Source organism: Anolis carolinensis, chromosome 2 (genome assembly GCF_035594765.1).
Source record: "Anolis carolinensis isolate JA03-04 chromosome 2, rAnoCar3.1.pri, whole genome shotgun sequence".
NCBI lineage: Eukaryota > Metazoa > Chordata > Lepidosauria > Squamata > Dactyloidae > Anolis > Anolis carolinensis.
The window spans coordinates 212474520-212488921 of NC_085842.1; the positions used below are offsets into that span (position 1 = coordinate 212474520).

The window sequence follows — 14402 nt, forward strand, 5'->3', positions numbered from 1 at the left end:
AGTAAGGTAGTTACTAAAGGACTTTTAGATTCCAGTTAGGGACCCCACAACAATTTTCGAAGAAAACCACACATGCATACACATGGCTAACCAAGCCAGGGTAAAGCAAAGGAGCAAACATATAGACATAAAATATAATTATGTTAGGAATGCACTAATGAATGGTGAGATTGGTTTGATTTACTCCAATATTAACTTGCAGATGTGTAGACATCGATTTTCTAGATCTGGTGCAGTCTGGTTTCAGGCCGGGGCATGGTACCGAGACAGCCTTGGTCGCCTTAGTCGATGATCTACGCCGGGAACTGGACAGGGGGAGTGTGTCCCTGCTGGTTCTGCTGGACCTCTCTGCAGCCTTCGATACCATCGATCACGGTATCCTTCTGGGACGCCTTGCTGGGATGGAGCTTGGAGATACTGTCTTTCAGTGGCTCCGATCCTTCCTGGAGGGATGTTCCCAGATGGTGTCATTGGGGAACACCTGCTTGGTCCCACAACCATTGTCTTGTGGGGTCCCACAGGAGTCAGTACTGTCCCCCATGTTGTTTAACATATACATGAAGCTGCTGGAAGAGATCATCCGGAGTTTCGGGGTGCGGTGTCATCTGTACGCAGATGATGTCCAGCTCTGTCACTCCTTCCCACCTGTCACTAAGGAGGCTGTTCAGGTCCTGAACTGGTGCTTGGCCGCTGTGTCGGATTGGATGAGGGCGAACAGATTGAAATTGAATCCAGACAAGACATGTCCTCCTGGTCAGTCGTAAGGCCTAACAGGGTATAGGGTTACAGCCTGTGTTGGACGGAGTCGCACTCCCCCTGAAGACACAGCATCGCAGTCTGGGTGTTCTCCTGGACTCATCGCTGAGCTTGGAACCCCAGGTTTCAGCGGTGGCCAGGGGAGCATTTGCACAACTAGGACTTGTGCACCAGTTGCGCCCGTACCTTGGGAAGTCTGACTTGGCCACGGTGGTCCACGCTCTGGTTACATCCTGCTTGGACTACTACAGTGCTCTCTACATGGGGTTGCCTTTGAAGACGTCCCGGAAGCTTCAATTAGTACAATGGGCAGCAGCCAGATGAATAACTGGGGCGACTTACAGGGAGCGTACCACCCCCTGTTAAGCCAGCTCCACTGGCTGCCGATATGCTACCGAGCCCAATTCAAAGTGCTGGTTTTGACCTATAAAGCCCTAAACAGTTCTGGCCCAATCTACTTGTCCGAACGTATCTCCTCCTATGAGCCAGCAAGATCCCTAAGATCATCTGGAGAGGCCCTGCTCTCGGTCCCGCCTGCCTCACAAGCATGGCTGGTGGGAACGAGGGACAAGGCCTTATTGGTGGTGGCTCCCCGGCTGTGGAACACCTTCCCCAGAGATATTCGACAAGTCCCAACCCTTTTGGGCTTCAGAAGGGCCCTAAAAACATGGCTATGTGCCCAGGCTTTTAAGGAATAAATGACAAAGATGACACGGACTGACTTATGGATACAGCACGAGGTTTTTCTGGACGAACGGATCTGATCATATGTTTGTTCCTGGGCTGCTGCTGGAAAGAAGACATTTTTCATGGACATTTAAGGACTATTTGAATCTCTCTCAAGAGGACATTGAGTCAGTGCAACTGTTCACATGAATGTATATATGTTGTTCTGCATTTCAAATAGTAAAAGTTCCTGTTCTTTAATGAAAATCTGTGTGGCATATTATTTCTCTGGCAAGACAGTGTGTGAACTGGTCAAATGCGAACTACGCATGATTTTCATTTTGTCACAAGTGGTTCTCAACCTTCCTAACGCCACGACCCCTTAATACAGTTTCTCATGTTGTGGTGACCCCCAACCATAATTTTTTTTTTTTGCTACTTCATGAATGTAATTTTGCTACTGTTAAGAATCGTAACACAAATATATGATATCTAGGATGTATTTTCATTCACTGAACCAAATTTGGCATAAATACCCAATACACTCAAATTTGAAAACTGGTGAGGTTGAGAGGGGGTTGATTTTGTCATTTGGGTGTTGTTGTTGAGATTTATATATCACCTATAGTCAAACAGCATTCTGAACTCCACTAATGATGGAATTGAACCAAACTTGACACACAGAACTCCCGTGACCAATAGAAAATACTGGAAGTGTTTGGGCATTGTATTTGAGTTTTGGAGTTGTAGTTCATCATACATCCAGCCTTCTCTGCCAAAGGGATTCCTAAAACCATCATAAATATGTGTTTTCTGATTGACTTTGGTGACCCCTCTGACACCCCCAGATTGAGAAACGCTGCATAGGAATAGACAGTCATGCAAAAATGTGCATTTCCCAGCCAGAACTAGGATAAAAGAGGATGTCTTTATCCCATGTTTTGGCTGCGTTGCTGCAATTCAGTCCGGATTCACCAGTATCTAGCATCTAGCCAACCCCCCCCCCCCTCCCTTTAACCCGTTATCTTCTGTTTCTTTTGTGCTGTGTAGAAGAGTCCTAAAACAGTGGATTAAAATTACTAAAAAGAGATTCCGTTTTCCAACAATGGAATATACTGTCCTGGGGCAGGGGGACTTGCCATGTTGAGGTTTCTGCAACCTGCATAACACAAGACAACCAAAGAAGTGGCTGTTTATAGACTTGGCAGGGAGTGTGAGAGCATGCACTGTAGTTGAGAATAAAGAAAAAAGAATCCAGAGAATGGGGAGCATCAGATTTCATAGCAGAAGGCAAGTTTCCATGGAGGGAGAGGTGAAAGACTGCAGGGAGAATCTTCATTGATGGTATTGGGTTCCAGAGACTCACCAATTTTATAGGAGCAGAATGCCCTCTGGGGGTGCGAGAATTAACATTTGCAGGCCTCAGTGGTATCTCCTAGCAGAGTGAGGAGGAAGAAGCTGGCAGCCAGGATTTTACTTATTTTAGCCAATATCATCATCCTTCTTTCCTTCTGTCTTTTTGCTGAGGAAACGAGAAGGAATGTGACTCAGTGGTGTAACTGGGAGAGTGGGGAAGGTAGTGTTATTTTAGGAGAGGAAGTTGGAAGAAAGGGATGTGGAAACATCCCACACAGAGCTGCTGCAGGGGTGCAGGATTAGGGGAGTGATTGATGGCTCTATTTTGAAGAAGGTAGGTCTTCATTCCCAGGGGAGCAAACCTCCTCTGTATCCTGGTTCTGTGACAGGCAATGGAGGTTAGGACTGAGTTTGAAAAGAAGAAGGAAGCAGGATGAAGAGAGGAGTAGACGGCAATTTCAGATGATGTGCCTGCTGGAATCAGTTACAGCAAAATTTTCAATGCAAAAGAGAGGAGTGAATAAGAAGAACAAGATCAGGGAGACACAACAAGGAGACAAGAGATTCGTGGAGCTCTTTAGGATATTAACCTAGTAAAAAGAGTTGAAATCTAAACGGAGAGGATCAGTTTGGGGGTTGCAGTGGGTTCCTGACTGGATAGGAGGCAGGATTGGGACAGGGCTCAGAGTGCTGCAAAAGAACAGTTAGAGCTCCCATCTCACCTTGATATCTGTGAATCTCTTTAGGTATCCTCTGCCACTTCAGATTTCGTCTCCCAGCCCTTCTGGCTCGCAATTAAATATTGCCCCACTTCCCGTTTTTCTCTCCCTACTTTTCCTGTCCCGACTGCCAAAGGGGCGGACAGCCCCAGCCTGTGGTTTCAAGTCCAGAGTCAAGTCATGCCAGGATGGAGTGTGTGCTGACTGATTAATCTGACTTAAGTGATAGAGATGGTGGCAGGATGATGGAAGGAAGGGAAAGGGCAATTGTGGGGTGGGACCAGGAGGAGCAATGCAGCAGCAGGTTTTGCCATTTCCAGAAGGATCTAGGCGGGAAATGGATTCCCCAATCGAAGAAAAGTGATATTTATGCTTGTTGGGAGACTGACTTTGAAGAGGTGTCCAGCTAAATTTAACATGGCATGCCACAAGGTGGCATCTTAGAGCTACCAAACCTGAAAAAAGCCCCCATCCAGATTTCTGCTTCATTCGTTCCCATAAATAAATTGTGGTTGATTTGTTTTCCCAGATCTCATGATGTTAATTGTACCTTTTGTCCCTGACTATTGGTGCTTGGTTTCACTCTAAAGCCTTCTCTGCTCTACTGATAATGTGTGCTTTAAAATAAAGTACAAGCTTTCCTTGAGATATGGAAATTGATAAATTGAATCAGTGGCATGCTGTCCATCTGTTCCCCTGGCTGGATTGAAGATACAAACATTGCACTCTCACAAAAATAATTCTGCACAATTATATCACTCTGATGCCAGTTCAACTGGCTGTGTGAAAGATTACACTTATTTGGCAGTGAACGTAAAATTACTTTGCACATGTTCTTTGCATGTTATATCGTTGGCCAGGAATAAAAGTCCTGTTCCTGCTCATGACCTGGATTAAGATATGGTGGCAGTTTTTGAGCAGTGGTCTATTTGCTCCTTGAGGTGGGGAATTCAACACACAGGGAGAAGGGTAAAAATAGAAGTTACGATGTGAAAGATTTGGAGTCAATTTTCAAATGAAAAAATATGGTCATCTGGGCTATTTGAAGGGTCACCCTGCGCCTCCTCCTCACTCTAAGCCATTTGCAGAAACCTTTCCACAAGATATCATGGTTTTCTTCCAGAGAAAGGGTCTAGCAACCCAGTCTTAACAGAATCCCAGATTTTCTAGCGTCATTAGACAAATGGTAGCATCTTTAGAAAGTGCACATTTTCACAATAAAGGACAAGTGAGCAGGTTTAGAACAGGCATTTATTTAATAAGAGACAACACAGACAGAAGAGTGGGGAGGGGGGATCACAATATGGAACTCTGGCTCCATGAGAGTCTATGGAGATGTCACTGGATCAGTCGCCTCTTACGAAAGGACCTGGATCCTTTTGTGTCCAAGGACTGCCAGTGGCATGTGCCATTCTTTTCCATCTGGGGCAGGCAGGCCATATGTTCTTCTTGGAAATCATTCTGTTCCGGGGAACTATAAGTTTCCATCCAGTAGCACTGATTGCCAGATATGTTAGAGCGGCCCACAATCTGTTGAAGAAAGGAAGATGGAAGTATTGAGGAGAACAGAAGAGAAAATATGTCCACTTTCCTGCAGTGTATCCTGAATCATGCCCTTCCCATAGTTCCTGTGGTCTCAACTTTCTTAATGTGGAGATAAGCAACCAGTGGGCTAGAGTCACCTTCTAGCCCTTAGGAGGTTTCCTATTTTGCACCGCTTGCCAATCTCAATGTTATTAATTATTCCCTCTGAAATTGTCTTAAGATGAGAACAAAGGGATCTTTCTTATGACTGTCACATGTAACACAAACCATGATAGCCATGTATAAATATGTCAGGGGAAGTCATAGGGAGAAGGGAGCAAGCTTGTTTTCTGCTGCTCTGCAGACTAGGAAGTGGAACAATGGCTTCAAACTACAGGAAAGGAGATGCCACCTGAACATCAGGAAGAACTTCCTCACTGTGAGGGCTGTTCGGCAGTGGAACTCTTTCTCTCTGCCCTGGACAGTGGTGGAGGCTCCTTCTTTGGAGGCTTTTAAGCAGAGGCTGGATGGCCACATATCGGGGGTGCTTTGAATAAGATTTTCCTGCTTCTTGCAGGGGGTTGGACTGGATGGCCCATGAGGTCTCTTCCAACTCTACGATTTTATGATTCTATGATTCTAAACAGCACCACAATGTGAAGAGCAGCACAGACAACAACACAGATCTCCAAAGGTCTTCAGCCTTCTCAGCCAAAGAGTGCAAGTGCAATTCCCATCTTTCTATAGCATTGATCCATGGTAATTAAAGCGGATTATCTGGAAGTGGAGACTCATATAATCCAGTTTAAAGTAGATGATTTGGGATCAGATCCTGGGATATTGGGCAGTGTAAAAGGGGGCTCTGGCAGCTGTTACCTTGCAAACAAACCATTTGGTTTTTCTAGCATAATAAGAGGTTGGAGGTCTGCCTTTTCATTCTAATCCCAGAGGAAAGAGTTTTAGTTCTCTACTGAGTTGCATCATCTCAGAGAAGTAATGGACCTGAAAAACATACTTCCCAGAGTTTGCAGCTGATAGCCAAACATGCTTTCACTTTCTGTGACTGGCAGCCAAATTAAGGAACAGTGTAAGTATGAAATGGAGGAAAGAATTCTGCCCCCATTGAATACTTAGTATTGCAGAGAGAGAGAGAGAGAGAGAGAGAATCCATTTGCACCCAGTACTATCTCATATCTGCTGTGCTTACATTTCCTTGATAACTTTATTTGTCCCTTTTCTTTGTATGCCCAAAAACATTATTCCTAAATCACCAACTGAAGTTTTAAGTTACTGCAAGGCTGGAAATTTGAGGACTTTCATTCTTGGGACCAGAAATTTCATTCTTGGGACCAGAATTCGTATTTGAGAGGGCTCTTTTTTGCCTTCCTCCTATACCTACATTAGAAGATTGCCCATCTTCCTGTAGATTCTTCTGTAGCCACAAGGCACATAGTTAAATAATTTAAAACTGAGCTACTGTATTAGTGTCGGGATGAAAGAATTGAGAAGGAAGGGGTTGGTATCTTTTAGTGTCTTGTTTCCAGGACGCTAGCTTTTGAACTTCACAGCATCTTCAGTGAATGGATGATGTTTCTTGTGGGTCCCACATCCTTAGAAATCTGGCAAATGTCTAATATTTTAAATCTAAGTGATGTTGCTGCAACCTTGGGACTTGTCACCCCTCCTGGTGGCCAGATACTTACTGAGCAGGAGCAGCCCTTGCTGTACTCTGAGGTGAAGCCTCGCTTCTGTGCAAGAGTTATCTCAGCCCATGGTCTGATGAAATTACATATTGAGATTGTGACTCTGCCGCCTTTCACTCTTCCTGTTGAAGGTGAAAAAGAGAAGAAGCCCATATGAGTTTGAAGGAGTGGCAAATGCAGAATTGTCTTGTTAACACATTAAACCCAGAGCTGAGTCTGGTAAATCACAGCTGCATATTTTATTTTTATAACTTGGGTAGCTTGGAGAGATGCTAGAAAGGGTATTGTGGATTGGTGAAGGCTTTCACAGCCTGAATCACTGGGCTGTTGTGTGGTTTCTAGGCTGTATAGCCGTATTCTAGCAGTATTTTCTCCTGATGTTTCGCATCTTTGGCTGGCATGAAGGCGTAACGTCAGTAGAAAATGCTACTTTAACATGGCCATACAGCCCAGAAACCACATAACACCCGGGTATTACTAATATTGCCATTTTCATGATCAAACGATAGGCTGAATATAATCTTCCCTTGCAGATAGAATTATACGTCTGTGCCTGAGAAATGCAAGTCCTATGCCAAAAACAGCTATTCCTTACCCTGATTAATAATGCTAATAGAACCATTTTGCCTGATTTAATGTTTTGTATATTCTTTCCTGACTTTGGTAGTCATAATTGAGAATAGGAAATCGTACTAAACTGTCCCTCCTGAACATTTTAATCAGTTTTCTCTTTGGCTTATTAGATCTGAACAAAACCACGAGGTCATATCTGGAGCACTGTGTCTAGGGTTCTGGGTTCTGCTTTTCAAGGTGAATGTTGACAGACTGCAGGGACTTGGGAGAAGAATGAGTGAAACAGATCTGAAGAGAGGTTTAAAAGTACTGTCTGTTAAACCTCAGAGATAAGAATACTGGGAGCTATTGGAAACCCTCTGTCTACCTTTCAATAAGATGTGTATGGACTTATAGTATGCCTAAACCACAGTATCCAAAGACTTCTCCCTGTTGCCATGCTGTAAGAAGAAATAGGATATCCTTTGTGTCTATGAGAGATATGTACCTGGACTTTGCATATATACCTGAAATTGTAGACCATTGTGAACCCCAGTGAAGTGAAGGACTTCTGCTCAAATTACCAAGGAAGTCATAGTAAAGGTCTAGGGCAAAGGTTCTCAAAGTGTGCTCCGGGGAGTCCTTAGGGCTCACAAATTATACTGAGAGGCTCCGCAGTTCCCTCCTCCCCCTCCCCCTCTAAGCTTATTCTCATCTTTCCTGCTCCTCCCCTCCCCCGTCTCTCTTGCCACCAAAAACATTTTTCCTCATTTTCCACACCATCTTGCTTCCAAAACCCTATTCCCCACCCCTACCGCTCAGGGGGTGCTTTAATTGTGCTTTTTCTGCATGGCAGATGGGAGTTGAATGGGATGGCTACTAGGATTTTTGCTATTATTATTATTAAAACAACAACAACAACAAAGGCTGTAGGGCCATCTGATGCTTTGAATGTGCTTTTTCCTGCATGGCAGAAAGGATGTTGGACTGGATGGTCCCTGGAGTCTTCCATTGTTCAAAAAGTTTGCCCATTCCTGCTATATATACATTGTACATATTATTATATATATAAAATCATTTCTTGGAGCTCCACGAGAAACTTTTGCTTCAAAAGGGCTCTGCGGCTGAAAAAATGTGAGAACCCTTGGTCTTGGGATTGTGTTGTACATACAGTAGAGTCTCACTTATCCAACATAAACGGGCCGGCAGAATGTTGGATAAGCGAATATGTTGGATAATAAGGAGGGATTAAGGAAAAGCCTATTAAACATCAAATTAGGTTATGATTTTACAAATGAAGCACCAAAACATCATGTTAGACAACAAATTTGGCAGAATAAGTAGTTCAATACGCAGTAATGCTATGTAGTTAATTACTGTATTTATGAATTCAGCACCAAAATATCACGATGTATTAAAAACATTGACTACAAAAATGTGTTGGATAATCCAGAATGTTGGGTAAGCGAGTCTTGGATAAGTGAGACTCTACTGTATTTCATTGTATGTGAAACTGCAGGTACTACTCCCACAGATACTGGGATTGTATTGAAATATGTTTTCATGGCTGACCATTTGCAGCCTGTTAATGAAAACTCAAAACTGTTTCCCAAGGTTGGAGAAAGGCTTTTTATTCCAACAAGATAGATCCAGACCGATATTGAAGGGAAAGTATTTTTCCTTGTATATACAATTTGCTAGCACAGTGTCTAAGAACGCACAAAGTCGATTTCCCTCACTATCGAGTTCTGCTGATATTCCTCACTCCCTGTTTATGGTGCAGTGACATGCCCCATGACATGGCAAATGCATCTACACTTGCATGAGTTACAAGGGGTGTTTATCCATCTGAATTTGAAATGTCCCAGATCTCCCCATGTGGTGGGTGGTATTCCCTACCTGTAATGAGGTATTCTTCTTTGAGTGGTCCACCATGGAAGTATCCACATGCGCCATCAATAGGTGGAGTGTGGACATAGCGGACATCTTGCATCTCCTCGGGACCTTTGTAGAGCTGGAGAGAAGTGGGGTGAAGGGAGGTTTTTCAATTATCAAAGGGCACTTAAACAAATAAATATTCTTGTCTTTCAGGACAACGGGCATGTCACCATGCTTCAAGAACTGCCATGATATTTTCATTGTTGTGTGAAAAGTGAAAAGGATGGTTGAAAATGTCCTCTTTCTCTGCCAGCCAGAGTGAAACATTTATTTTTTGTGCAGAAATACAGATTTTCCTCAAAAAATTGATGAGAATTATAATCTGAACTTGTTGTGGGAACCAAAGGCTCTATCCACCCTTGGGAGATGTATTTGTTGTGTTACGTCAAGTTGCTTTTGACTTATGACAACCCTGAAGTGAATTTGTAATGGGGCTTTCTTTGTAAGATTTGTCCCGAAGGGACTTGCCTTTGCCTTCCTCAAAAAATGAGAGAGTGTGACTTCCTCAAAGGTCACCCAGTGGGTTTCCACAGCTGAGTAGGAATTTGAACCCTGGTTTCCTGTCATAGTCCAATGCTTAAATCACTCTACCATGCTGGCTGGCTAGGTAGATGTAAAGTCATTAAAAAAAAGAATAGATAAATGGATTCTTTTGCCTTTTCATTTCTTCTAATATCAATGGGTGCTTTAGGAAACTGCCTTATCAGGATAAAATGCTTACCTTGATGGTTTTGATCTCATGGTACATCCACCTTCTTTCTGAGAGATTCCCCTCCATCTTATTGACAGCCACAAATTTGGCCCTGAGCACTGTAGAAAGAAGTTGAGATGGGGTTGTCAGCTTTATTTTTGTGGTTTTCCCGTTCTTCTGACTTTGCTGTGCATTGTTAATGCTACAGAAGGGCCATTGATGATCTGTGGGCTTCCTCTGATTGATACAATTCCTGCCCTGTATTCTCTGTTACGAAGCTTAAAATTCTTTCTTTCTAGTTTGGGTTAAGAAGTATTCTGTTTTGTGAGGCCAGATTTTGAAACCTGCCATTGCTTCAGAATGTGAGCTAGACTTAACTTGTTTCCAGTCCAGATACCTAGATATTTCCATTTTAAACAGAGATTAGATGGACATCCTTTAGGGATACTGTAGTTGTATATACCCATGTAGCATCGGATTGGACTGGAAGGTCCTTGTGGTCCCTTCCATAAGATTCTATGATTTATTTACTTTTATAGTGGCACCAAAATCTCCTATCAAGTGCAACAGATCTCTGGTGAAGGAGGATGCCAGTTTGATCACTTCATACACCATGGACTACTGGGCAGAGTGTTTTTTCTCCCCAGTTTTAAAATGTCAGGAAAAGAAAAAGCCTCAAAATGGATAAAGGGACTGCATGCATCCGTAGGCTGTGTGTTGCTCACCTTGAAAACCAGAGAGTTTGAAGGTATCTTTGAATGGGTCTGTAGAGTACCCTGTTAAGATAGCCTCTGTTTGAAAACCTCTTGTGAAAAAGAGTCTGTCATCTTGCAAGGCAGTTTCTTTTCACCCTCTAACAGCTAATACCTCCAAGAAATTCTTCTAAATGTTTAGCCAAAATCACCTTTCTTGTACATGGTCCCTCTTGGTTCTCATCTATCCCTCTTTTCAGACCTTGCTCTTTCCCCTCTTTATAACATAGGTGCACACCTATAAAGTCCTGCAACATATGTACTACAAAGCAACAAAACAAGTAGCTGTTTACAGACTGGGCAGGGAGCGTGAGAGCATGTACTCTATTTAAGAATGTAGAAAAAGAATCCAGATAATAGGAAGCATCAGGTTTCATAGCAGAAGGCAAGTTTCAATGGAGGGAGAGGTGAGAGACTGCAGAGAGAAAGTTTATTGATGGTACTTGGTTCCAGAGACTCACCGATATCAGAGGAGCAGAATGCCGTCTGGGGGTGCCGGCGGGCACAGGAGCAGGCCTCGGTGGTATCTCCTAGCAGAGTGAGGAGGAGGAAGCTGGCAGACAGGAATCCGCTTACTTTAGCCAAGTTCATTTTCCTTCTTTCGGTCATTCTTTTGGCTAAGAAGATGAGGAGGAATGTGAGTCAGTGGTGTGATTTGGGGAGTGGGGAAGGTAGAGTTATTTCAGAAGAGGGAGTTGGAAGAAAGAGATGTGGAGACATCCCACACTGAGCTGCAGCGGTACAGGATCAGCGGAGCAATTGACAGCTCTATTTTGAGCAGCAGGGAGCAAAGGAGGTCTGCACTCCCAGAGGAACAAAACTCCTCTGTATCCTGGTTCTGTGACAGGCAATGGAGGGCAGGCCTGAGTTTGAAAAGAAGAAAAGAACATGACGAAGAGAAGAATCCATTACTAAATCATAGATTCATAGAATCATAGAGTTGGAAGATACCTTGTGGGGCATCCAGTCCAACCCCCTGCCAAGAAGCAGGAAAATCAGACCCCCGACAGATGGCCATCCAGCCTCTGTTGAAAAGCCTCAAATAGACAGCTCTCATGACCCAACCAAACCAGAATGTCCAAGGTGAGTGGTGCCTGTGGCAGTGCAGAAGAGAGGAGCGAATAAGAAGAGTAAGACCAGGCAGGAATGAAAAAAAAGACCAGGGATTCCTGGAGTTCCTTAGGATATTTCCCTGGTAAAAGGAGTTGCAGTCTAAAGGGAGGGGATCAGTTAAAGGGTTGCGATAGGTTCCCCACAGGATAGGAGGCAGAATTGGAGCAAGGCTCAAAGTGCTGCAAAAGAATATTTAGAGCTTCCGTCTCACCTTGATATCTGCGAGTCTCTTTAGGTGTCCTCTGCCACTTCAGACTTCGTCTCCCAGCCCTTCTGGCTTGCACTTAAATATTGCCCCACTTCCCCTTTGTCTCCCCCTGCTTTTCCTGTCCCGACTGCCAAAGGGGCGGGGCAGCCCTAGCCTGTGGTTTCAAATCCAGAGTCAAGTCATGCCAGGATGGAGTGTGCGCTGACTGATTAATCCGACTTAAGTGATAGAGATGGTGGCAGGAAGCTAGAGGGAAGGGCAATTGTGGGGTGGGACCAGCAGCAGCAACACAGCAACAGGTTTCACCATTTCCAAAAGGATTTAGGGAAAATTTTGGATTACTCAACGAAAGAAAAGTGATCCTTGTGTTTGATGAGGACACTGACTTTGAAGAGGTATCCAGATAAATTTAACATGGCTACCCACAAGGCAGCATCATAGAGCTGGCTACATCTGGAGAACACCCTGATCCAGATTTTTGCTTCATCCCTCACTAAGGAATAGATTATGATTTATTCGTTTTTCCAGATCTTGTGATGTTATTTTTATACACTATCTGATTGTTATTGCTTAACTTTACTCTAAAGTACATGCTCGTCCAGTTATGTGCATTTTAAAATAATGCCAACTTTATTTGTGATGTGGAAATTGACATACCAAAACAGTAGCATGGTTTTCCTCATTACACCCACAATTGGGTGAAAGGTACAGACTTTCTACCCTCACAGAGATGATCCACAGTGCAGAATTATAACTGTTTGATACCACAGCAACAATGGTATATGTGCGTGTGTTTACGTCCAGGAATCTTGGAACATTTTTAATTTATGGAGGGCTTAGCATTGGTAAATAGGTTACTCATTTTGCTTATAGGTACTATAGGTCAGAGGGCAAAATACTTTTTGTATCTATTATTGTTGAAACCTCCTTAAATATGAAGGATTTGGTATAATGGTTTATCATAGCTCTAGAGCTATAGATCCTTCAGTGGCTTTCATACTGAAGTCCCCACCAGACACAACCAATGTAGCTGGTGGGAAAGGTGTGTGGAAGTTTTGATTCAGCACATCTGAAAGATCAAAGATCCCTTCTCTCTAGTTTAGTCTGTGTTTTTTATTCCAGGAAGAAATATTTCTATTGCTTTGTATGTATTTGTCTTCAATTCTCCTGCTAATTTACAATGACCCCATGACTTTTGCGGGGTTTTCTCAGGCAAGGGCTACTTAGAGGTGGTTTTGCCAGTTCCTTCCTCTAAAATATAGCCTTTAGTTTTTCTTGATGGTCTCCCATTCAAGTACTAACCATATCTGACCTAGTTTAGCTTCCAGGATCAGACAGAATCTGGTGCCTTTAAGGTAGAGCTGTTAAGCTTGTTTTCACTGAGGGCAACATCAGCCTTCAAAGTACTGGCTGTAATTGTAAGACTTTAGAAATGTAACTACATTGCCCTGGCATTGAAAGTCACATAAAATGATGTGCCAGTCCAGATTCAGCACATGGGCCTTGGATTTGACACATTTTAAGGAATTTAGGCATGGCTTTAAACAGTTTAAAATGTTTGTTAGCCACCTTACTGGGCATCTTTGGGACTGAGTGAGGTTGTGATAAGCAAAAACCAAAAAGCTTTCTTACACAGTTCACTGTGCCCTTGGTCTGACCCAAGTGATGGGGCAATGCCATGAGTCCCTCTATGGCATGTTGTTGCCACTTCTTTTCTCATTTTTTGAGCACTGCAAGTTCATCATTCATGCTGAGCCCATCAAATTATTACACAGCATCTCTTGCATTGCATGCATCAGTGACACACCAGGCGGGACTCAGAGTCTTTTCTTCATGACTGATTAAGATGTACAACTCAGCGCAATCAAGAAATTGTTTTGTTCATGGAGAAGATGCCATGCTGTTGCATAAGAACCAAAACCTTACTAGCAGTTACATGAGAATGGGAAATTCCGCTCAGGTCAACCCCATCTCTGAAGCTGTGAGTAAACATCCCAACTTCTTTCCAAGGTTGGACTGCAACATATCCTAGAAATCGCAGACTTATAATAAGCATCCCTTATCTGGAAATCAGAATGCCTCCAAACTCTGAAGTTGTACATAGGGGTGGCAGAGATAGTGATACCTTTGCTTCCAGACGGTTAGGCACATAAACTGTTTTCATGCACAGAATAATTTAAAATATTGTGCCTAAAATTTCCAGAGTGCCATGTAGTTTACGATGCATATATTTTTTAAAAAAATCAGTTTTGTGTTCTGAGTCCCATTTCCTCATTATGTGTGTGCTTCTGACGTCTCATGCTAAAGTTGGTACTACTAGTTCTTCTGCTAGGTGCTTTCTCTCTTGACAAGCAAATTATTTTGGTACATGAAACAGAAAAGCCTAATGGCACCTGCCGCTACCCAGCATATAGTAACCTTATG

At 43.2% G+C, this 14402-nt stretch overlaps 3 protein-coding genes across 4 annotated transcripts in view; 1 reads left to right on the forward strand and 2 right to left on the reverse strand.

Moving 5' to 3' along the window:
• LOC103277700 (metalloproteinase inhibitor 1) overlaps positions 1-3706 on the reverse strand; it is a 51411-nt gene extending 47705 nt beyond the window's left edge. The window contains exon 1 of the mRNA XM_008103545.3: positions 3501-3706. The gene's annotated coding sequence lies outside the window, so the exon portion shown is untranslated. The remainder of the gene's footprint in view (positions 1-3500) is intronic.
• The window catches only part of syn1 (synapsin I), a 186236-nt gene that overhangs the window by 122528 nt on the left and 49306 nt on the right, over positions 1-14402 (forward strand). The gene's annotated exons all lie outside the window — the stretch shown is intronic.
• LOC103277701 (metalloproteinase inhibitor 1) lies at positions 4731-12118 on the reverse strand. The gene is made up of 6 exons (XM_008103547.3): positions 11982-12118; positions 11119-11274; positions 9936-10024; positions 9176-9290; positions 6725-6846; positions 4731-5027 (listed from the first exon to the last, which is right to left on the reverse strand). Exons 2-6 carry the CDS (start codon positions 11264-11266, stop codon positions 4836-4838), a joined length of 666 nt encoding a protein of 221 aa, XP_008101754.1. The 5' UTR covers positions 11267-11274; positions 11982-12118; the 3' UTR covers positions 4731-4835.